The sequence below is a fragment of the Artibeus jamaicensis genome, unplaced genomic scaffold (assembly GCF_021234435.1).
Source record: "Artibeus jamaicensis isolate MK-2021 breed Jamaican fruit bat unplaced genomic scaffold, CSHL_Jam_final contig_851, whole genome shotgun sequence".
NCBI classification, from domain to species: domain Eukaryota; kingdom Metazoa; phylum Chordata; class Mammalia; order Chiroptera; family Phyllostomidae; genus Artibeus; species Artibeus jamaicensis.
The window spans coordinates 9,491,208-9,516,066 of NW_026521986.1; the positions used below are offsets into that span (position 1 = coordinate 9,491,208).

The window sequence follows — 24,859 nt, forward strand, 5'->3', positions numbered from 1 at the left end:
GGGACTATTCTGGGCACACAGGGTGTAGCAGTGACCAGAATGGACAGAAATCCCTGCCTTGTGTGGCTTATATTTCCGTGGGAGAGACTTAGAATAAATAAATGATGAGAACACCATTAAAATGTTTAGGGGGGAAATAAAGCAGGGAAGGGGGACGGAGAGTACAGGGACCCAATATGTGGCTGTTCCCAGTGCCGCGCGCAGTTCTCTGACAGCAGCCGGGGGTTGCACAGTCCAGTCCTGACACTACTACCAGGAGACAGCATCGGACTCCACGGGCTAAGGGCTCGGTCTCATAAGACCTTAGATGTCAATTGCAATGCAAGTCTGGGGTGTTACCTGTGCTTCTTACCGATGGGCTATTTATAGGATGTCACCACTACACCCTCCTTGGGTTTGATTAATTGCTAGAGCAGCTCACAAAACTCAGAGAACCGTTTTTCTCACTAGATTATGGGTTTACTATGAAAGGATATAATTCAGAAACAGATGAAGGGATGCATGTGGCTATGAGGACCCGGTACCTCTGTCCCAGAATCTCCACATGTTCACCAATCTGGACAGTCTCTGGACCTTGTCCTTTTGGGGTTTTACGGAGGCTTCGTTCCATAGAAATGGCTGATCAAATCATTCATCATTGGTAATTGATTCCCCCCTCCAACCCCTCTTCCCTCCCCTGGGGTCAGGGCCCTGGGACTGAAAGTTCTGGCCCTCCAACTACAGGCCTGGCACCCTTGCCCCCACCCTGAGGTGCTTTCCAAGTCGGCTCATTAACATAAACTCAGGTGTGACTGAAAGGCATTTGCTATAAATATCAAGGCATCTTTATTGCTCTTATCATTTAGCAAATTTCAAGGGTTTAGTTCCGTGCCAGAAATGCAGACAAAGACCAAACATATATTTCTTAATGTATTTCTTCATATAAATCATAATAGTGCAGGAAGTAGAGGGAGGTTACATTGTTTTTTTTTTTTTTTTTTTTCAAATGAGGTGCTCAGGGAAGTCTTCTTTGAGAAAGTAACATTTAAGACCTAAATAGATGAAGAAGCAAAAGCATTAAAGGAACAGCCAGTCAGGTGGCTAGTGTGGAATAATGCACACGAGACACACACAGAAAAACTCAATACAGACGTGGGTTTAGTAGATATACACTGTTTCACTGCCCGGCAACCAGTTTTCCTCCTAGCAACTGATCCTCTAGGATTTTTCTCTGGGGAGGCACCTCCCCTGCCCAGTCCCAGTGCTGTACGGATAGAGTTGACTCCACCCCTAACACCAGGGCTGGGCTAATGATGGGCTGGCCAATCAGAGCCCAACAGTTGGTTTAGGAGTAGTCATGGGGCCCAATCAGAAGGAGTGACACACAAGGAGCCTCTTGCCGGCACTCCTGGGACAGAGGCAGTCTTTTCCCCTGGAGATCCCAGCAGTGAGGATGACATGAACCTGGGGTTTCCAGGAGCCACCGCATGGAGTCGGAGTTTAAAAGCCCGTGCAGAGGGAGACAGATCGAAGAAGTCAAAAGAAACTGAGTTCTGGTAACCTCTTTTGTCATTGATCCCTTGCACCAAGCTGTACCACTTCTGGACTTTTCAGGAGCACCAATTAATCCCCCTGCCCCCTCCTTTTATTTGCCTTAGCTGGCTGGTGTATTAGTTGTCTATTACTACATAACAGGTTACTGGAAAACTTAGTGCCTGGGAAGAAACAAACATTTATTATCTCACCATTTCTGTAGGTAGGGGGTTTGGGAGCGACCTGAACTGAATGGTTTTGGCTCAGGATTTGGGTCTAGATACTGGCAAGGATTCTGAAGGCCTGACTGGGCCTGAAAAATGTGCTTCCCTCCTGGCTCACCTGGGTGGCCGTGGGCAGGAGGCCTCAGTTCCTTGCCTTGTGAGCTTTCCACAGGCCGGTTGTCCTCAGAACAGGGCAGCTGACTTCCCCCAGAATGAACCGTCTGAGCGAGCAGCGAGGCGAGTCCGGTATGGCTCCGCCCCTGCAGCGCCGTCGCATCCCCTCACTTTCTTTGTTGGAAGTGAGTTACTGAGTCGATGCTGCGCTCAACGGGAGGAAAGTTGGGCTCCACTGCTTGAAGGGAAGAGGATTAAAGAGCCTGTGAACCTGTTTTTGGAAACCACCCCACCTAGTTTGAATTTGGTTTTCTGTCGCATGCAACCAATAGAGTCCGGATATTCAGGACTCTATTCAGGAGTTTATTTATCACTGTTGCATTATGACTGGTACAATACGGCTCTTGCCAAAACAAATAGACCAAACCAAGGAAGTGCTAACAAAGCATATGTTATAAATGCCGATCGATCCCTTCCTACCTAAGCTTAAAAGTCTCCAATGGCCCTGGTTGTCCAAAAGTCCGGACTACTTTGCATCGGGCACGTGGCCCGGCACAGGTCACTCCGAGAGTCCTCTCTGCCACTCTGCAGCGGAGCCCTGCTGCACAACCCCGGGCTGCTGGTCCCTCCCCAGGAACGCACATTTCCACATCTCCATGCCTTTGTCCTCGCTGTTCTAACTTCTCCCTGAAAAGTTCTGTTCATCTTGCAAAACCCAGTTCACATGTCTCCTGTGAAGATTTCTCGGGCCTCTTTTTATTACTCTCCTTTATTGATGCCTACTGAGTGCTAGGCGCTTCATATTTATTCCGTCCAGTCCATAAGCCCATAACCCTGAATGTATGAGCTCTTTATATTAGTCCATTTTACGAATAAGAAGAATCGGCTCCCCTAGGGAGGCTGAGGAACATGCTTACTACCATCGCCCAACTGCTAAGCGGCAGGACAAATTTTAGTACACCCTACTTAGTTAGGTATGCCTTCCTCTGCTCCTGAACCACCTGTGTATATGCGCTGAACGTAGTTGTTGATGAGTCCGGCTCCCCCGACAGACCAAGGACTTCCGGGGGTCGCGGCCCACCCTTACAGCCGCCTCATGGGGTGCTCACTGTCTGTTAGGCCCTGGGATCAGTGTTACCCCTTTTCTGGATGAAATGGCTCAGAGGCCCTAAATGACTGAGGTCCGACTTCGAGCTCCATGCCGTTACCCCTTGAGTGTGATAGTGCACGAGATCTAGTGAGTGCCGCATATGCATTTCAGCCCGGGGAGGGGGCGGAGCTGCAGGTTGCTGTGTGCCCGCCTCCAGGTGGGCGGGGCCTGCAGATGAGATGGAGCGGAATGCTGCGACTGGGAGCGAGCCCCCTCCTCCCACTTCGGTCTTGGCTCAGCCTCCATCAAGAGGGTGACCATAAGAGTTCCCTCCACCTTTCAAGGCCTCCTCCCTTTTTTTGTTGTTTTTTTTTTGTGTTAGAGAGAGAGAGGAGGGGAGGGAGAGAAACATCAATGTGTGAGAGATACATCAACTAGTTGCTTCTTGCACTCCCCCATCTTGGCCCATAACCCAGGCACGTGTCCTGATGGGGAATTGAACCAGCGACCATTTTGTTTGCAGACCGGCACTCCATCCACTGAGCCACACCAGCCAGGGCTCAAAGCCTTCTTTTCTAATGTAGGGTGAACAGGTAGAGGTGCTAAGATTTTACCAAGCAGTGCCAGGTGGGATTTGATGTGAGACAGGAAGGGGCAGCCCAGACCCCTGAAGGTCCAGCAGCTGCTCAGGAGGCCACAGCCCAGGGCCCCACTGCAGCTGGCAGGCTGCTCGCTCTGGAGGCTGTGGGGGGCCTCTGCCCTGAGCTGAGTGAGATCCCACTCTCTGAGGCCTGCCTCGGCCTCTGGGGCTCCACCCCCCGGGGCCCGTGTCGGAAAGGAAGCTGAGACGAGCTCTCACTCCAAGTGCCTTACCTTGAACGTGTTCTAGTTAAATTTTAGCTGCCACCCTTGCCTGGGACCCGGAGAAGATTAACTCCATCTGGACTTTCTCGCAGGCCTCAACCGCCTCCACCAGCTGAGACACATTTGGATCAACAACAAATTTTATCAACTCATTTCCGCCTCCAACTCTTACTAAAAGCATTAGGCCCCAGCAGCCCCTGGGCTGACCTTTGCAGCATCCATTGTTATGGCTGTTATTATAGACACAGATAATAGCCAGGATAATAACTCATAGTTAAATGGTTCTTTTTAGCCAGAGGGCTAGCGGACTCTGGGGCCTTTACTGCAGGGGCCTGCTGACACCTCCCACAAGCCTTTTCTCAGGGCCCTCTTCCACACCCCTGCCTTCCAGAAAGCCCTCCTCCACATTCCCCCTCATTCCACGTTGGCCCCGCTTGGCCCATGTGGGCAGGTCCCAGCCTTGAGGAGAAGCCTCCTGGAGGATGTTGTTCAGGCTTCAAAGGTCTTGCCTCCCAGCTTAACCCTGAGCAAGCCTTCACTGACCTCGTCCTCTGTCTGCTCAGAAGGAAGAAGAATCATTAACAGTAGCTTTGCTGAAGTGTTTTCAAAGACTGAGGATGGACAGAAAAGCTGGGTGAATACAATCTTGTAGTTGGTACATGGCTTGCTGGGCTTGTCGGTGCCCCTGCTCTTGGTTGGCTGGAGGTAAAATTACCCGCAATTCCAAACCATTCTTGCAGCACTATTACCATAACGTACTTATCAGCTTGGTTGTTGGGTTACTGGTTTTGTTTTCTTGCCTCTCCTTTATTTTTCTTTTCTTTCCCGCATCCTAAAGTTAGAATACATTTGCTGTCATATCAAACCACCCAGCCTAAGTCAGGAAGAAGCTAGCCTACTCCCTAGATATCTCCAAAACATTCTGGAATCATGGCAGTTCCAAATGCACAGGCCAAACACCTGAACTATTTTGGAAATAAACCTACAGGCAGGGAGAGATTATCTGGAGTGAGAAAGCAATGTACAGTGGGGTGGGGAAAGAAATGGAGATCAGAAAGACAGTCTCCAGGAAACACAGCCTTCTCTCCAAAACCACGGTGGGGCTTGACAACCAAACGGAATATGTGGGTTCTGAAGTATTTGCTGTAGAACCAGGAAAGGCCAGTGAATGTATTTAACTCTCCCATGAATATCAGTTTGAATAGCTCTCTTTGAAAGAAATGGGGAAGAATCACAGATCCTAAATTCAGGCATGTGGTGCTCCCAGTGGGGAAGGGAGTGGGGATGGAGCTACCACCGGGACTGGGTGAGCTGCAGACTGCACAAAGACCTGGGCGGGAAGGAGGGAAGGAGGAGCGCAGAGCTAGAGTGAGCATGATCCAGACAGCGCTGCCGGACAGGGCAGCGCAGGGACACCAGAGTGGGTGGTGGCGGCTCTGGCTCGGAAACATCTTATCCACCTGCAACACGGGATGGTAGCAGTATCTCTGAGGCGAGGTGTATCAGTCGGGGTTCTCCAGAGAAACAAAACCAACAGGAGGAAGAATGGGCTCATGTGAGTATGGAAGTGGGCAAGTCCCCAGATCTGCAGGGTAAGCAGGTAAGCCGAAGACTGGAGAGCCAACGGTGTCGCCCCAATCTGAGCCCAAAGACCTGAGAATCAGGAATGCTGAGGCCAGAGGCCAGAAGGCCCCAGACCCAGGCAGAGCCAATGTTTCAGTTCACTCAAGCCCAATTGCAGAAAAAAAGCCAACATCCTGTTTGAATGCCATTGGGCAGGAAGAATCATCTGTTACTCAAAGGAGGGTCAGCCTTTTTGTTCTAGTCTGGCCTTCAACTGATTGGGTGAGGCCCACCCACCTGAAGGAGCATAATCTACTTCACTCAGTCTATTGATCTAAATGTTTTTTGTTTTGGGGGTTTTTTTTACTGGTTTAATAAAGTTTTATTTTTTTAAATGTACAGCTGGTGGGACCTGATGTTCATGCATCTTCACCAGCAGCCGGGGCGTTCCTCCCCCAACCCCTCAACTTGGTGTTTCTGGTGTGAATTACTTGAGCTCTGTGCTTTGAAACTAGTTGAATCAGCCCTTCACTAAGGAGCTCCTGAAGGGCTGTCCTGGCCGGGGAACCGTGGTCTTCAGTCTCTCAGACAACAGCTGGGGTTACAGCAAGGCTATAGTTAGGAACTCCCTTGTCATGCATAGCTTTGTCAAACAAGACTAGGTTGTTGAGCTTGTCCCAAACTTTGCCTTTGGGCCACTTCTTCATTTGGGCCTTGCCCCCAGATTTGTTCACTGGGACCATGTCTCTCTTGGCCGATTTCTCAACATCTTTCTTCTTGTTGTCCTTGGGTGGCATTGTAAAACTTGAGGAAAATTTTTTAAAATTCATTTGAGAGAGAGAAAACATCGCTTTTTTCTTCCACTTATTTATGTTTTCATCGGTTATTTTCCTATGTGCCTCTGAGACAGTATCAAACCTGCAACCTTGGCACAACCCAGGATGATGCTCTAACCAACTGAGCTACCTGGTCAGGGCTTAAATTTCATCCAAAAACACCCTCACAGAAACCCCCAGAATATTGTTTGATAAAATAGCTGGGCACTTGTGGCCCAGTCAAGTTGACCCATAAAAGTAACCATCCCATGAGGTTATTCTGCGGATGCAGCAAATGAATTGAACATGTGAGGCAATCTAATCGAGTCCACGCGTGCAGGTGGGGTCAATCAGGTCATCACTATGCCTGTGCCTTGTTCTTGGCCTGAAATTCCTTCCTGTTGCTTCCAAGGTGAAGTGTGTCCTTGAGCAGAGGGAAGGGGATGAGGACAACCATGAGAAGAAAAGGGAAGGGAAGTGGCAAGGAGATGAATGTTTCTGGTCGTAGCAGAAAGCCAACAGAGAGCCAGGACCAGAGCATTTGGGGCAAATTCAGGGTTAAGAAAAAGGACAACTAGAATGGCTGAAATGCAAGGCTACAGAGAGAGGGACCCAGGCAAGGCCTGGCCAGTGAGGGGGACAATGTCCCCTGGCGAGCCACAGAGGAGGCAACCCCTGCCTTGATTCCTTGAAGCCTGTCATTCCTACCAGTCTCAGTGCCAGGGTCAAGAGTCCAGCCAGTCCTTTTTTGTCCCATGGGTACTGTTGCATGTACACACACACACACAATCTCTATAAGGCTAGATCAGATATAGTTAGAAGAGGATTCAAAATCTCAGAAACTAGGCAGTATCAGTCCAAGGCTGGTTTGGCCCTCAGCAATCTGAAGGAGGTGAGGAGGGGCTCTGTCCTCCATCCCCGGGATACAGGATCTCACTGGAAGGTAGGAGTTCTTACCTTATTAACATAGGGCTCATGTCACTGTTCCAAGAATGTGCTTTTTAACCCTCTAAGTGGGAGCCAAGAGAATGTTCACAGGCACAGCCTCTCCTGCTTCTGGACCCGACTCCACGTCACCCAGCCATGTCCTCACGTGGGGCTAAGCAGGGTCAGCGTGCAGGAGCCCCTGAGCATCTCTACGGCTAGTTTCCCAGCATTCCAGACAGCCCATCCCGCGTGGACGCCTTTTGTCCAAGGAATCCAACATTGCCGGGGTGATGAGCAACACCTGAGAACCAACCGGGCAGACTGCGGAGATCACCAAGTCCTATCACCCACCCCAACACCACCCATGCTGTGACCCCACACTCAGGGATCCCCCACATGGGTCAGGAGTGTGGGTATGTCCAGAGAAAGTGAAGGGAAGGTGGATGGGGCCTTGAAGCCCAGCTCTGGAATGTGGGTTCTGTGACATGCTGGGCTAGCTACCCAGCCCCTTGGTTTAAATTCTCGTCTGAACACAGTGGTTCTCAATCCTGGCCAGAGTCACTGGCTAAACTTCAGAAAACAGCCATGCCCATGCCCAAAGCCAGAGCTATAAAATTAGACTCTAGGTGTAGAACTCGGGAACTGGTAAGTTAGACTGTCCCAGGTGATTCTAAAAGGCATGTTGATCTTCTCTAATTCACTGCTCGGAATCTGCTGGCTGGGCAACCAGATAAGGAAGCTTCTTAGGGTGGAGTAGGGTGGGGAGTGAGGCAATGGTGAGGCCCATACCACGTGGCTACACGATTCAAAGTGGAGCCACAGGAGCAAGTTACAAGAAGGCAGATTTGGGTTCAAGTTTAGAAAAAAAATTCTAACCATTCCTGAAATGCCTCTTTGGGACTTGCCTTCATGACCAGCCTGTGAGCCACACAGGATGCTCGGTCTTGTGTTAATTTATAGTGAACACATCTAATTTTGCCCAGCTGGATTACCTAGTTTAGAAGACTTTGCTCCAGACAGCTTTTGGCTGCTTCCAAACATCAAAGCCATTCCCAAAGAGTTATTGCAGCACCTCTTACTGCAAGTTCCTTCACTGTTGAGCACCCTGCTTCCTCCCTAGCCCAGCTGTGAGAGTCACCCACGTGCCTCACGATTTCAGTGACGTAAGGAAAGAATGTGCAAGTTGCTGGTTTTCCCGGTGGAAGCTGAGTGAAGGTGAAGCCTCGCACCATTGGTCAGAATCTGATGGGACAGCATTCATTCCAAGTTCTGAGGTCATTCTAACCCTGGAGGGGAGAGGGCTTTGGGCCAGGGTTCAACTCCCAGCTTTATCACCCAGTAGTGACAAGATTTGATCTCCCTGAGCCTCAATTTCTTCATCTATTCACAGGACTGTGAGGATCAAGTGGGAACTACTTAGAAAGCTCTTATAGAGCCTAACATTTGGCAAATGCTCCATGAAGGTTGATACCCTGTTACTATTGTCACTGCTGAGGTAAATCTATAACCTGGCTAGGTGGCTGTTTTGAAGGACACAGGGAATGTGCACGTGAACGTCTGGGATGTTTGCGTGAGAGCCGTCCCACTGCTCTGCTCACAGCTCCCGTGTAAGTCTATGTGTTGCGTTCCATTCCTGTCCCAGGTCCTTGCCTCAGGAGCCCCCCTCCTGTGGAGCCTGTCTGGACACGAGAGCACAAGCCAAGGCAAGCATTTGCTTTGGAACAAAGAAGGGACAGGGATGGATTCCTGGAGGTGCTTGCCAAGTCAGAAAGGAGCCATCTATTTCTCATAAGGTGGAGCGTGGGGAGCAGGCTCCATTTTCCTGAACTGTCTGGGACAGTGTGTTACTCGGCTGGCCGCAGCTTCTGTGGGTCAGCAGAGGCTCTGACGTAGGACCGGGGCCGTCCACGGCCAGGCCTAGACTTTGAGAGTAGACTAGAAATTTTTTTGAGTCTTCAAAAATTAGTCCACAAGCATTCCTAAGCTCCTCTCCCATCACTGGACGGGTGTGTGTGTTTGTCTATGTGTGAGTGTATGGCGGGGGGGGGGGGCACGGGTTATTGATGGTGAAGGTGTCCCAGTGAGCAATTCTGTCACTGGCTCTGGAAAATAGTGCTATGGCCCTGATTTAAATTTCTATGGGCTCTTTAACCTCTTCTGTCCCTCCTGTGGGATTCAAGAAATTACATTCCTAATGCAGCCGAAAGTGTCGGCCTGGTCGCAAAGCCCCCACGCAGAGCCACACCTCTGACAAACCGGCCCATCGTTAGGAGGCCGAGGAGCTTCTCTGTACGGGTTTTGCTTCTCCATATCGAGCTCTCATGTTCACGTTTTGCTTCTAACACCACCACCTCCATTTCATTGAACTTTACCTAAAATAAGATAGAAGGCACCCACAGCTCAGGGTTTTGTTATTATTTTTGTGTTTACCTTCTAAGTGTTGTTGTCGTTGGAGCCCAGACGTGGACCCGGTGAGGTTCAAAGTCGCTGAGGGATGCTGAGATTCCCAAGGTTTTTGTGCTGCTTGGCACCGAGGGGCCGGTTTATGGCGAATGAGGCGGGAAGGCTCCCCCTCCAAGCATCCGGCTCCTGCACTCGCCCCAGTCGGTGGCAGTGTTGGGGAAGTGGAGCTGCCACAGCTTGCTGCAAACGGAAGGTGGGGAAGGTGGGGAAGGTGGATGCCGGAGGCTGTCAGTGCCCCGTCTCTCGACAGCTGCTAATTACTGCCCCGGAGAGAGCTGGGGAGTGTGGAGAGACAGAACCACCGGTGCCCGCTGCTTAATAAGGGCGGTGTGTCTGCTTCCCTGAGGAGGAACTATGACCTCACTGCTATGCCCCTGGGGTCCGTGGCAAGGTCTGGTCAGGCAGCCTTGTCTGCCTTTGCCAAGAGTGACCATCTTGCTAGGGGAGGGCAAGAATCAATTGTTTAGTGAGCTCATTGCAGGAGCCAACTTTGAGCTAAGAGCTTGACACACTTTCTCATTCAATCTTTTGCTGTAACTAGGTGAAGCAGGTATTATTCTCCCAGAGGAGGGAAAACTTAGACTCACATTCTGCGTTAGCCAGGAGCTGCTGGGTTGTGCGGCAGTAACAAATAGCCCCAAGAATCTCCATGGTTTTATGTAATGAGAGTTTATTCTGCAAAGCCTTACCAAGGTTAAAGTTTTTTTATTTAAAGTACATTGGTTCACCAAATCCCTAAATGACCATAAAGAAGCAAGCAGGGTAATTTTCACAGCCCCATTTCTTCAACTCCACAGCTCAAGAAACTGCAATCAGGAAGATAAAGAGACTTGACATGTTTGGAGCTAGTCATGGAAATACCCAGACTCAACCTAATGTGAAGCTCTTCCCAACACACCCAACTCACACCTGTCACTTTCGTATCTGGAAAGATACTGAGTTATCTCCTCTCCTCTACCTGCGCACTAATGCCTAAAATCCCGACATCAGGACATCATGGTTGCCCTGGACCCTCCTATTGGGGAGGCCGTCATTTCTGCAGTCCAAAAAGTTAAAGTGTCATGTTGTGTAGCTTTAGGTTTGAGAATATCTGAGACAGCCCTGGCTGGTGTGGCTCAGTGGACTGAGTGCCGGCCTGCAAACCAAAGGGTCACTGGTTCGATTCCCAGTTGGGGCACATGCCTGGGTTGTGGGCCAGGTCCCCAGTATGGGCAGCATAAAAGGCAACCACACATTGATGTTTCTCTTCCTCTCTTTCTCCCTCCCTTCCCTTCTCTCTAACAATAAATAAAATCTTTAAAAAATAAAAAAAAAAAGAATACCCGATACAGAATTTAGAGACTAGAAAGATCAGGGTGAATGGGAATGTCCAGCATTGAGAAGCTGCTGACTTTAGTAAGATGTGGGAATTCATTCCAGATAAAAATTCCTTCCTGATTCTCTTTCCTCTGTTCTATTCTGTTGCATTTTAAAATGTGCAGTGCCTTCCCCGTAACTATTTTATTTAATTCCCTGAAAAATTCTGTTAGTAAATCGAGAGGTTAGTCACATCTTTTTTCTCATGTGACCAAACGCTGAAACCTACAGCCATGGCCGGCGTGGCTCGGTTGGTTGGAGTGTTGTCCCCTAAACCGAAAGGTCTTGGTTTTGATTCCTGGTCAGGGCACGTGCCTGGGTTATGGGTTTGGTCCCTGATCAGCGAGGCAACGGAGAGGCAAGCGATCAATGTTGCTCTCACTCTCACATTGATATTTCTCTCTAAAAAACCAAACAAACAAAAGCACCCCTGAAACTTACAGAGGATAAAGTGGCTTTTCTACCATCAGAGCAAACCAGAATCTACACCCAGATTAAAAAACAAAAAGTTAGAGTAATAATCATCAATCATTGTGTGTATGAGTTCCAACTGTCACATTTAGAGCTACCCGGTGGTAGATAAATTAATACAGTTGGTAAAACTAAGATTTTTAGCGTGAAATATTTCATACATACAAGGGAGTTTATAGAACACATATATATATTTAAAACACTAAAATGCTACATCTACCACCTGCTTATTACCAATGTTCTAAAACATTAGGTCACTTTAAATTATAAAAATGATATATATTCTCAGTACAAAATTCAAATGATGCTGAAGATGGAAACTTTGAAGTCCCTTCTTCCATTCTGTCAACTCTGGATTCCAGCCCCAGGGCTAATGACTGTTCCCAGTTGGACGCATGATCTTCTATCTCTTCCTTTTGGAAAACAATTCAGCAACATATATTAAGTCATAAAAATGTCTATAACTTTCGGTCCTGTCACCCGAATAGTCGCCTTGAATAGTCAAGCTCGTCACCACACGCATCTTTCCCCTCGTTTCCTCTTCCTGGAACCCCATTCCCCTAGAGGCGCTCATGGTCGAATGTCCACTTAAGTCTCAGCTCAGATGTCACCACCTCTGAGAGGCTGCCGTGGCCACGCGCCGAGACTGGCTCCCTCCCCACAAACCACCAGGCGCGCAGTGGGAACGCACATCTTAGCTGAGGGGATGCACAGGCGTTCCTGGAAGCACCACCTGACCTGTCAGGGAAGGATGTTATTAGACTCACGTTGGAACCCTGGCGGCTGCTTCTGCAAAGGTACAGCTCTGACTGGCTCTGCAGCCTCTGAGAAAGGCCCGTGAGGGAGCTCTGGCCAGCCTGGGGCTGCCCTGGCTGTCATTTCGTCCAGCAGAGGGGCTGCCTTTCAGATGTAGGGACTGCATGGAAGGCAATCTACCCTCCCTCTAAACCCTGTTCATTCTTGGCTTCTCCAACAAAGAAGAGGTAAAGAAAATCCTTGGGAGAGAGTCTGTGTGCCCTAGTTAATTAGGATGAATAATTTAACACTCTCAAGTCAGACAATGGAAACATTGAGTTTCCACCAAAACATAAACTTGGCCAAGTGGGCGGGGTCTCCAGAAGCCTCCAGAACACTGGGGGTTGGAGGGACTTCTTGTTTAATTATGGAGTAGAAAACTAAGGGAAAAAAACATTCTTAATTACTATTCCCATTAAATGATTAAAATGACAAACAATACTATGCTAGGTACTATCATTACTTTTAAAGTCTAAGTTCCTAAAAGTTTTATTTTTCAACCAGTAGAAAATTGATCTGGTTCCTACTATTAACTGCCAGACAAACTTTATGCTTAAAAACTAAATATTTTTTTGTTGAAGAGCAGATTATAAGAAGTGGGTTCTGTGCCCTTAAAAAAGAAAAAACAAGATTCTGATATATGTAATGACTCTAAATCAAAATTCACAAATGGTGGTTGAAATTCTGTCAACCTTCACTCCAGTGAAACATAAATGCAGTTATTCTGCATGAACAATTTAAAGTTTATCATGGAAATGTCAGCGAGTCGTAACTAGTACGTTGCTCCTAATGGGCTCCGCTCCTCCTCAACCCGGCACAGCAGACGTGCCATCTGATCAGCAGACCGCTTCGAAACTGAAGTATCAGATCTAAAAATAAAGAACATGTAAATATGAGCCCTGTAATAATGCCAGAACATTGGAGTTGTTTCGAAAAGTAAGATGTGACAGAAACACATCTGATAGTTCTCTGAGTAAGCTGCTTTTCATTGATCTATAAAGCTATGGTTTTATAATTCTTAAAAAAAAATGTTGCTACACTGCTGCGGGCAGTCATTTTGCTGTACGTTCTTGACCACAAGGCAACCTTCAAATCCTCTTGCGGTGCTTACATGTTATTAGGATTTCTCCGGAAAGTCAGCTTATATTTTCAGCAGCCTTTAGTGCTTCGGTAGCCTTGAGAAGTTCCCTTATAACTGATGATAAAGCTCTGGTAATTCCCTGTTCACAAAGCCATACACAAATGGACAGGGTCTCCTCATCTAAGCCGGTATTCAAAATTCTTGAAATCTCCAGCAGTAGTACATCCACCACCCCCGCATTCAGATTCACTGCCACTGCCGCTGCCCCGCCGCTGCTACCGCTTGCCCTGGTGGACGCAGAGGGAGTATCCCTGCTCTCTCTTTCCTTCCGATCTCAGAGAACACCTGGGGCTGCGCCACTAACATAGCAGTGCCCCGTCTCTCTGCTCTGCAGCTCTGACCCCTCCCAGCAGTGACCGCAGGATTCTCCTTCTTCTCTCTGCAGGTGCACAGGCTCATCTGTGGCTCCATTTCTCCATTCCGTTGTAAACATTCCTCGTGTTGATTTGTCTCTGTCTGTCCTCGCACCTTCGAGGTCCCATTCACTCCTGTCCTCACTCTATCAGGCCTAAGTCCCGGCCACCCTGCTGAAGCTCTCTTGTCAAGGTCACCATGACCTCCAATTTGTCAATCTAAACATTTTGGGGTGGGTCCCTAGCTTACCTTGGATTGTAGCTTTTGGCCCAGGGAGGCCCTCACCCATCCCTGCCTGTCTGAGCTCCCTTTGGCCGCTCGCCCCACTCGCCTGGTTCACTCTCGCCTTGTGGCTCCTCTTCTTCAGTCCCCTGGGCTGGTTCGGCCTCCTTCCCCAGACCTCTCCCAGGTGGAGAACCAGGGCTCAGTGCTCACTCCCTGCCCCTCCCTTCCCAGTGTCCCCAGGGATCCCATCTGTCCCACAGCTGTCAGCTCCATCTACAAGCCGTTGAAGTGGGTGTCTTCAGCCTGACCTCCCCTCCCTGACCCCCACTCTAGCTCGGGACTCAGCGCTTCACACGACATCTCCCCTATGGTGCCTGACAGAGAATTCTTATCTTCCTTCCTCCAGCGGTGCGGCCAACCTAGAAGCTCACCTGGAGAACCTAGGAGTCTCTTTTACCCCCTTATTCCTCACACCTGCCTCCATTCCATTATCAAGTCTGTTAGCCCCATGTTCAGTATACAACAGCCGCTCTGGAATCCACGGCTCCTAGCACCTCCGAAGCTCATCCCCTAGCTCCCACCCACTACAGTGGCCTCCTGACAGGTCTCCCTGCCAGTCCATTGCTCTCTGTCCTCCCTCAGAGCTGCTTTTGGAGAAGCCAAAAGTTCTGAAGCCAGACCCAGTTCAGGGATGGTTGCAGGGTCACCTGAGCCATGGCTGTGGCCCTGTGTCTGGCTGCCAGGAACCCCTCAGTCTGTCCTGAAGGCCAGTCAGACCCTGGCCTCTTTCATTCCCATTTCTGGGTCTCTGCAGCCCTAGGGACAGTCCCATCAGGTCCCTGGACTAGGAGCCAGAGCTCCAGGAGCCTTCCTGGACTGAAAGCCCGCCCCACAGCCTCTGGCTCCGAGGCCAGTTGCCCTGGAGGATGGTGTGAGTCCCTGCACCAGTCTTTCCAGCCTGAGCTGAGAAGTTACAGAAGCATCCTTAAAGGGATGAGCATAATGCAGTCCCACCTCTCCCGAGGAGCCTCCCAGCTCCTCCCCACACCCCACCTGCCTGGCCCCTGAAATGAGCCCTCCTCCAGCGAAGGTGCCTTCTCCTCTCTCCCAGGCTGCTCCACCTCCACCTCCTGGACCTGCCCAGGTGCACCCAAATGCTGGGCCCGCTTGCTCCTCACTCTGGTTTCCTGCACCTCACTGTACAAATAAAATAGTAATAAGAAAATAAAAAGAAAGAAACCCCTCAGCAAGGGGTTAGAAGTGTAGACTCCTGGGGCCCATCCCCAGGGTCTGATTCGTCTTGTTTTGGGTTTATGCCTAAAATCTGAATTTGAAACACACACTCTGGTCTTCGAACACAAAGACCCTCAAGTGGCACTGAAAGACACCCTGTGAGAAATGCTGGTGCCTGGGCCTCAGCCCCGGAGATCCTGATTTGGCTGGTCTGGGTGGGTGGAGCCTCAGGACTTCAAAGCCTTCTTCTCCACCCACCCCCACCCCTGCCATTCCCTCCTGGGCAGCCTGGGGTGGAAACGCTGGCTTACCGGTGCTCATCTCAGGCCTTGACTGGAGTGGAGTGGCTGGCTTAACGGGAGCATCTCTTTGGGAGGGGTGACTCACTCAGCCACACTGCGTGCTGTGAACAATTCTGCCTGAGGGTGTTTCCGTAGGAGCCCTTGCTGGTTGCTTGGGAAATACAAGATGTGGTCCCTTTCAGAGTTTCCATTCGCCTTGGAAAGCCAGGGTTCAGGAAGTGGTTTGCCATCCACATGGGCTTCTGGTGATGAAGTGCAGGGTAAAGAGAGGAAATGGCTGCAGTGATGGGGTGTCACCCCTGTGCCAGGCCAACTCAGTTGGTTCAGTCTTTCCTACAAACCTGCCAGGAGGCTGTGTTATGGAGGAGGAAGTGAGATCCACAGAGTCGAGTAGGGCCCTGAACCCAGGTGTGTCTTTACTAGCCTGTCCTCCCTCCAAAGCTCTGTATTAGTGGGAACAGGGCCCAGGTGGTCAGCCCCAGGCATCTGGCCCTTGAAGCCTGGAAGGCCTTGGATGCTCGCTGCCCAGAGTTAGGATCCCTCCAGCCCCAGCCTCTCTGTTCTTCAGCCCTCTGCCCCCCAATCCTCCGTTTCCATGTGCCCCAGATCTTGGACTTCGCTTAACCTTGGTAACAGTCAGTTCAGGTGACCCTTAGCCAAAGACCTTAGTAGACATGGGGCTTGATACTCAGGAAGCCAGTGGTGCTTAGTCTTTTTTTAAAAATTGATTTTACTTTAATTAATTAATGTATTAATTAAATTATATTTTATTGATTATGCTATTATAGTTGCCCCGATTTCTCCCCCTTTGCCCCCCTCCACCCAGCACCCACTCCCTCAGACAGTCCCCTCACCATTGTTCATGTCCATGGGTCATGCATATAAATTCTGTGGCTACTCCATTTCCTATACTGTACTTTATATCCCATGGCTATTCTGTAACTACCTATTTATACTTTTTAAAATTAAATGTTTAGTAAAAATTTTAGTTATTTATTTTTAGAGAGGAGAAGGGACGGAGATAGGGAGGGGTACATCAATGTGTGGTTGCCTCTAGAGCGCCCCCTACTGGCGACCTGGCCCACAACTCAGGCATGTGCTTTAGACTGGGAATCGAACCTGTGACACTTTTATTCTCAGGCTGGCACTCAATCCACTGAGCAACACCAATCAGAGCCCTGTTTCTACTTCTTTTTTTTTTTTTTTTTAAAGATCTTATATTTATTTTTAGAGAAAGGGAAGGGAAGGAGAATGAGAGAAACATCAATGTGTGGTTGCTTCTCCTATGCCCCCCACCAGAGACCTGTCCTGCAACCGAGGCATGTGCTCTGACTGGGAATTGAACTAGTGACCATTTGCTTCAAAGTCCAGTGCCCAATCCACTGAGCCACACCAGCCAGGGCCCTATTTGTACTTCTTAATCCCCTCATCTCTTCACGTATTCCCTAGCAGTACCCTGCCATCTGGCAACCATCAAAACGTTCCATGATTCTGTCTACGTTCTTGTTTGCTTAGTTTGTTTTTTACATTCAATTGTTGATAGATATGTATTTTTTACCATTTTATTATCCATAGTTTTGATCTTGATTTTCTTTTTTCTCACCTTTTATTTTTTTATTTTTATTTCATTGTTTTTATTTTTGTTTTTTTTAAAGATTTTATTTATTTATTTTTAGACAGAGGGGAAGGGAGGGAGAAAGAGAGGGAGAGAAATATCAATGTGTGGTTGCCTCCCACGCGCCCCTAACTGGGGACTTGGCCTGCCACCCAGGCATGTGCTTAGACTGGGAATTGAATTGGTGACCTGTAGGCCAGCATTCAATCCCCTGAGCCACACCATCCAGGCCTGATCTTTTTCTTAAGTCCTTTTAGTATTTCGTATACTAATGGTTTGGTCATGATAAACTCCTTTAGTTTTTTTCTTGTCTGGGAAGCTCTTTATCTGCCCTTCGATTTTAAATGATAGTTTTGCTGGGTAGAACAATCTTGGCTGTAGGCCCTTCCTTTCCATGACTTTGAATATTTCTTGCCAATCACTTCTAGCCTGCAAAGTTTCTTTTGAGAGATAAGCTGCCAGTCCTATGGGAACTCCCCTATAGATAACTAACTGCTTTTCTCTTGCTGCTTTTAAGATTTTCTCTTTATCTTTAACCTTTGGCCTTTTAATTCTGATGTGTCTTGGAGTGGGCATCTTTGTATCTATCTTGTTTGGGACTCTCTGTGCTTCCTGGACTTGCATGTCTATTTCCTTCACCAAATTAGGGAAGTTTTCTTTTATCACTTTTTCAAATAGATTTCCAATTTCTTGCTCTTTCTCTTCTCTGTTGGTCACCTCTATGATGTGAATGTAGGAACACTTGAAGTTGTCCTAGAAGCGTTTATACTACCCTCATTTTTAAAGATTCTTTTTCTTTCTTGTTCTGATTGATTGGGGGAGGGGGTGTTTGTTTTTTTGTTTTTTTGTGTGTGTGCTTCCTTATGTCCCAAATCATTGATATGAGTCTCAACTTCCTCCACTCTACTCTTGTTTCCCTGCAAATTGTTTCTTATTTCAATTAACATATTTTTTTGTTTCTGACTGGGTCTTTTTTATGCTGCTGAGGTCCTCACTAAGTTCCTTGAGCATCCTCATAACCAGTGTTTTGAACTCTTCATCTGATAGATTGCTTATGTCCATTTTCTTTAGCTCTTTTTCTGGAATTTTGATCTGTTCTTTCATTTTGGCTATGTTTCTTTGTCTTCTCATTTTGGCAGTCTCCCTGTGTTTGTTTCTATGTATTAGGTAGAGCTGCTATGACTCCGTGTCTTGGTAGTGTGGCCTAATGTAGTAGGTGTCCTATAGGGTCCAGTGGCATAGCCTCCCCTATCACCCTAGCTGGGTACTCAAAGAGTGCCTTTTGTGTGGGATGAGTAAATCCTCCTCTTGTAGTTGACCCTTGGTTGCTATTAGCAGATCAATGGGAGGGATTTACCCAGGCTGGACAGCTACGAGGTCTGGCTGTGACCACTGACCACCAACCTCTGCCCTCTGGAGGATCAGCTGTGCAGAGGCAGGGTGGTGGTTCTCCGATGGGGTCTGTAGCTGTCCACTGGGTGTGCAGGCCCTGGGGTTTCCCAGGTGGTAAAGGCCAAGCTCAGCCCTCACCTGTGTTTTTGCCCAGGGCCACCCACCTGAGTTATAAAACTGCTACTTGTGCTGGGCTTAGAGATTCCCAGGCGAAGACAAGCTACAGATCTAAGCTGGCTGCTGCTAGTGCTGGGCCTGGCACTCACTGAAGCCAGCTGTTGCTTGTTTGATAGGATTTAGGAAGTTATAAAGCATGAGCCTAGACAAGCCATTCATTTGGAAAAACAGCTTAGGTGGGCCAGTAAGTTAGGTGGGGGCAGAGTCTCTGGGGATCTCCAAAGCAGGTGTAATAGTGTTAGCCATGTTGATGGAGTCTCAGATATGGCACCAGCGTGCTGGCCCTGTGCAAGGGAGGGTTTAGCAAAGGGACAATGGCCTCTGCTCACCCCAATGCCAGACACTCGTTTCTCCCTATATGCCACTGGTGCCTTTCAAGCTGCTACCCCAGTGCTGGAGGTCAGAGGGACTGAGTCTGAGAAGGCGAGTCCGTGTGTGGTTTCTTTAAGAGGAACAGCTTGGGGCTCCAGCAGTTTCTTCCACTGACTCAAACCCCACTGGTTTTTGCAGCCAGAAGTTGTTAGGACTTATCTTTCTGGCATTGGAACCCTGGGCTGAGGGGCCTGGTGTGGAGCAGAGACTGTTACTACTGAGGTAACCCTCCCTACTTTTTATCCACCACACATGGATGAGGGATCAACCTGTTCTGTATCTGTACCCCTCCTACCAGTCTGGATGGATGTGGTTTCTTTAACTCCATAGTTGTAGGACTTCCATTCAAATCAATTTCTGACAGTTCTGAGTGGGGGTTGTTCTATATTTTAGTTGTAATTTTGGTGTGGTTGTGCAAAGAGGTGAGCCATGTCTGCCTATGTTGTCAATTTGCCTGGAAGTGTTTAATTGACTTGAGAAAGAGAGCGAGAGGAAGGAGCAAGAAAAAAAGAGAAACACCATTTCATTGCTCCGCCCATCCATGCACTCATTGGTTGACTACTGTATGTGCCTTGACCAGGGATGGAACCCAAAACCTTGGAGTATCGGGACGACTCTCTATCCAAATGAACTACCTGCTTAGGACAGAGTGCTTAGACTTTGCAGCCTCCTAGAATCGCCTGAGGAGCTTTCAAAAATGCCCCATTAAATTAAAATCTCTGGCAGTAGGACCTAAGCATCAGTATGTTTTAAAGCTCCCCAGAACCCTGGCTGGTGTAGCTCAGTGGATTGAGCGCGGGCCTGCGAACCAGCCAATCGCAGTTCAATTCCCAGTCAGGGCACATTCCTGGGTTGCAGGCCAGTTCCCTGCAGGCCAATTCCCAGCAGGGGATGCATGAAAGGCAACCATACATTGATGTTTCTCTCGCTCTCTCCTTCCCTTCCCCTCTAAAGATAAATAAATAAAATTAAAAAAAAATAAAAATAAATAAAGCTCCCCAGGAGAGTCCCACAAGCAGCCAGTGTTAGAAACCAGTGCTCAAAGCTCATTTCTCAAACACAGTATCGGCAGTTCTCTGGTGGCTGGAGACTGGGTGTGGGGGTCAGACGAGTTTGACCAACTCTTGACCTACTAGCTACATATCCTGGTATAAGTTACTTCAGATCCCTCTCACTATTTTCCTCATTTATAAAGTGGGGCACGGTACCAACCTCACAATAGGGTGCTTGATTCAAAATAGGAATTTAATATATATTATGATTTATAGTCCATACCTCAAACTTCCCCTTATTGGTTGAGTAAACCTTCCAACATGCCAAGGAGATGTTAACATACATACACACCCCTCACATTGTAAATTCTGTTTCCCGAGGCTGCATAAATCCTATTGTAAACCTTCTTAGCTCCCCTCTTGCCTCTCACCATTGCCAGCAAGTTTCTTGGGATTGTAATGTTTTGGAGGTTGTCCCTGATTGCCATTTTTAAAAACATTTATTTATTGACTTTAGAGAGAGAGAGGAACATCAGCTTGTCGTTCCACTTGATTACACATTCATTGGTCGATTCTTTTACATGCCCTGTCTGGAGACTGAACCCACAACCTCGGTTCAATCAGGATAACACTCTAACCAACTAAGCTACCAGGCCAAGGCCCCGCTGCCGTGTTAAAAGCCTCTCTGTGTCCTCCCTGAGTCTGATTTGCCAGGTGCTGCTGCTGCTGGTGGGTCCCATTGGGTAGGGCTTTTTCATCTTAAGTCTTCAAATCCCTGGGTTAGTAACGGGAAGAGGGGCCCCGGTGTATTCGCCCAGGAAAAGCTCACAGCCTGATTAAAATGGTGTTACCTTGCTTTGGGCCAAAATTATCTCACCTCATGCTGATAATTTTGGAAACCTTGGCAGGTGAATACCTTTGATTAATTAAAATGCACAAACAAATCAATGATTACTTTTTCCTCAGCAGAACCTCTCAGCTGTGAGATTTCTAGAGAAAAATCCTGGCAATACAAGGGATCTCTGGTAAGGGCGTGATCAGGGACCCCAAGACAGGACAAGATCAATCAGAGGATGGTGTTGGGACAACTTTTAGCCAATCATATTCAGGCCCTGGGGTTCAGGTTAAAATCAAGACACTGCGGCTGACCTTTGTGCTCTGAGCATCAGGAGGCCACACTCACAGAACCTGCCTGCCTAGGCCGGGGCTAATGTCTGAGGTGAGGGGTGGGAGCTGAATTATGGGAAAACCTGAATGGTCGAGCTTTGCCTTAACAGGCACGATTATTATAATAGATATTGTCTCTGAGTCCCCGCCGTATACCAAGTATGTACCATACTTTCTCTTGCTAAGTTCTCCCAATGGCCCTGTGAATTAGGTATGAATGTCCCAGAGAGAATATCTTCATTAAGTCATCCAAAAATATGTATTGAGCTCCCACCATAAGCTCAGTCCTTTTTGGAAGCACAAGCCAACACAGTTCCTATTTCATGTAGTTTACAGTCTAGTTGGGGAGACCACTATTTCTTAGATAATAATACACAGATGTATCAGAACACTTGCCATCATACAGATTAAGCTATTTTGGACAACCCTCTCTTGTACCATATACAAATCTTGCATAAAAATGTAAGAAAAACACTTGAAAATACACAGCTGAGCTCAAAAGAAAGAAAGAAAACGTTCACATTCCAGAGGTAGTATAAGAACTCAAAGCCAGGATGAGCTAATCTTATGATTCGCAGGGTTTTGACTATATAAAGGCCTTCGAAGCTTGGAGCCTGGAGTCCTAAGGCCCTTGGAAAGATAGGAGGCAGCCCCGGGCTGTTTAAAGCCGGAGAGTTGGAACTTGCCCCTTTGAATGTATCCCTTTAAGGCTTTGCTTCTGGAAGAGAGCTCTAACCAGGGAAAAAGGAAAGCTAGAAAAATTCTACCAACCAGGACTGCAGAAGGAGCAACAAAATGTTCTCACTGTCCTGGGCTTGGGAGGAAAGTTCCTGGCTGGGTAGCTCGGTTGGTTAGAACATTGTCTTGATACGCCAAGGTTGTGGGTTCAATCCCTGGTCAGGGCACATAAAAGAATCAACCAATAAGTGCATAAATTAATTGGAACAACAAATCACTCTCTCTCTCTCTCTATATCTATATATATATGTATGTATTTCCCCCCACTTTTTCTCTTTCTCTAAAATCAATAAATGAAAAATTTAAAAAAGAAAGAAAGATGAAAGGTCCCGCCTGCCCCACGCCCCACACCCCACATGTGCCCCACGTGGAGGACTGACCCACCATCACCCCTGTCCTTGGTGTGCCCCCGGTCCCAGGACTCTGTTCCCAAAAGTAACGCTCAAGGGTGGGGCCCACACTTACCGGCAGGACCGGACACAGAGGGTGCTGTGTGATGCCTAGTTCGACAGGTTCCTTATTTTCCTTTATTTCTTATGAAAATAACCTTAACTATTAACCCCCTGGAGCAACTCGGTGTTCATTAAAGTGAGAGAACCATTAAGTGAGATGAAGGCAGGTCCTTCTGCAGCCGCCTGGGTCCGTCCAATAGCCATCTGCCCTGAGCTGGCTGTGGCCCTGCTTGTGCTGGGTTTACTCCACTCCCTTCAGCCCGAAGAGTTCGTGGGTAGATTTGCTGCTGCAAGGCCCCAAGCAGACAGTGGGGGGCTGGCTGAGTTGGGAGCCAGCCTGAGTGCCGGTATGCGTAATGCACCTGCCCTGGTCTCCACATGGTGACATATGATATGGGTCTGAGGCCCTCAGGGCGCACTGCCCCTGACCTGTTCCCACCTGGCACCTCTTAGGAAAGGTGCTGTAGGCAGGAGCTGCTGGGCTGCAGGCAGGGACCCAGAGTTTAATACCTCCAGTCTCTAGGACTGTGCCAGGCACGAAAGGGCCCAGTCTATACTGCAAGGGAGTGAGGGGCAGAGAGAGGAACCTCCTCGTCCTCTGAGAAGAGAGGAAACACAGGGGTCCTTTTGCATATGCAGCCAGAATGTGCCAGAATTATTTAAATATTGAAATGATTCCCGTCTTGTTGGTAAGTAGTCACAGTCCTGAGCTCCCCCCCCAGAGCTGCCCCTCCCCTTCCCCAGAGACTGTCCTCCAGCTCTGGGACCCTGACCCCGCCCCTCAAGCTCAAGTCAGTTCTGTTTGGTCTGTGCCCGTGAGTGCCAGTAGATATGTGGAGTATCACCCCACTTGTGCCCTTTCTGTACCCAAGACACCAGCTGCTTCCTGGCTGAGGGATTTGGCATGGGAATGGGCAAAAGAATCACTTAGCTAAGACTACAGGGGCTGAGCTACACATGATAACAACCCAGGTGAAACTGGCTGGCACGTGGCATTCTTGCCGGGTTCTCGTGTCCAGGAAATGGCCAGCACAGGGCTTTGGGAGGACTGTGCTCCCAGTGCAATAGCGGAAACACCAGGAAGACTCTGGTCCTACTCTGGTTCTGAATACCCAGCCCTATGACCTTGAGCAATTTACCTAACCTCTCTGAGCTCCTGCAAACAGCCCTTGCGTAAGGTTGCCAGGGTAATGAACATATTGAAAACTTGGGAGCGCAGTGCCTTGCCTCAAGGTCCTGTGCTAAATCCAGACCTGTAAATATAGCAGCAGAGGATCTGCCCCCGCCTGCTGGCTCCCGCTGTTCCCAGAAGTACTCCCGGTTCCTGGTGATGGTTACCAGGATGCCTGCCGGCTGTAACCAGCTGCTCCGGTGGCCAAGAAGAGATGTCCCTCCTCCTCTGAGGGCCTGGGGATCAATAAGCAGGGAAGTGACTGGAAGGGCAGCTGGCCCCCATGCCTTTTTCTCTGCCCTGTCTGGTTCCTAGTGAGGGGGGTTCATTGCTGAGGGGCCAGGGGAGGTGGTCACCCCCACTAGGATTCCGCATTACGGGGGCAGTCTAGCCTTTCTCCAGCCCCATCCCACCCTGACACTCCCACACTACACATTCGGGCACACGCAGGAACATTCAGGCACACGCAGGAACCTATGTAGATTTGCATGCATTCTTACATACACTCACATTATTTGTACACACATACACACATCTACACTCACCCACCAAGCAGCCACACTAACACACACCTCACAAACATTCACACACACATGCTCACACTCATCAACACACACACATGCACAACTACCCTCACACACATTAGACACACACACGACACAGACAAATGCTCACACACGCTCATACACATATTCCCAAGAACATGTAAGAAATGCAGTATGTAAAATAATTTTAGGTGCTTCACACATTTAAAAACACTTTTAATAGTGAAGGGTGTATTTTAGTATGTGATGAAGAAGAAGTGACACACCTGTCCAACTAGGGATTCGACAGCGGGGATTGTTCAGGACAAAGGTGAAGAAGGTAGGACAAGATTTTTTTAAAAGATTTTATTTATTTATTTTTAGAGGGGAAGGGAAGGAGAGAGGGAGAGAAACATCAATGTATGGTTGCCTTTTGCGCGTCCCCTGCAGGGAACCGGCCTGCAACCCAGGTATGTGCCCTCACTGGGAATCGACCCGTGATCGTATGGTTCGCAGGCCTGCACTCAATCAATCCGCTGAGCTACAACAGCCAGGGCAGGTAGGACAAGTTTTAAGTAAAGGGGAGTGAGTTGCTTTTTAAAAATACATTTATTTATTTATTTCTGGAGAGAAAGGAAAAGAGGAAGAACAACATTGATGTAAGAAAGAGACATCAATTGGTGGCCTCCGGGAATTGCAGGTGCCCCTACTGACTGGGCCACCTGGTCAGGGTCGGAGGGAGCTGCTTTAAAAGGAAACGCTGAGTCCGTCCAGTGGGGTGTGTGAGTGATCCCGGGGCCCTGGCTTTGC

General features: G+C 48.5%; 1 protein-coding gene and 1 pseudogene across 1 annotated transcript; both read right to left on the bottom strand.

The window, feature by feature from the left end:
• Positions 1 to 5,786: 5,786 nt before the first annotated feature.
• Positions 5,787 to 6,164, bottom strand: LOC119059082 (40S ribosomal protein S25-like; annotated as a pseudogene).
• A 7,166-nt stretch (positions 6,165 to 13,330) lies between these two features.
• On the bottom strand, positions 13,331 to 13,889 carry LOC119059084 (mitotic-spindle organizing protein 1-like). The gene is made up of 2 exons (XM_053673205.1): positions 13,834 to 13,889; positions 13,331 to 13,562 (listed from the first exon to the last, which is right to left on the bottom strand). Exons 1-2 carry the CDS (start codon positions 13,887 to 13,889, stop codon positions 13,331 to 13,333), a joined length of 288 nt encoding a protein of 95 aa, XP_053529180.1.
• Between the last annotated feature and the right edge of the window lie 10,970 nt (positions 13,890 to 24,859).

Coding starts and splice junctions, on each gene's coding strand:
- LOC119059084 (XM_053673205.1), bottom strand. CDS start 13,889: ATGGTGACCTTGACAAGAGAGCTTCAGCAGGGTGGCCGGGACTTAGGC. Junction 13,563..13,833: donor CGGGACTTAGGCCTGATAGA/GTGAGGACAGGA, acceptor TGCGTCCACCAG/GGCAAGCGGTAGCAGCGGCG.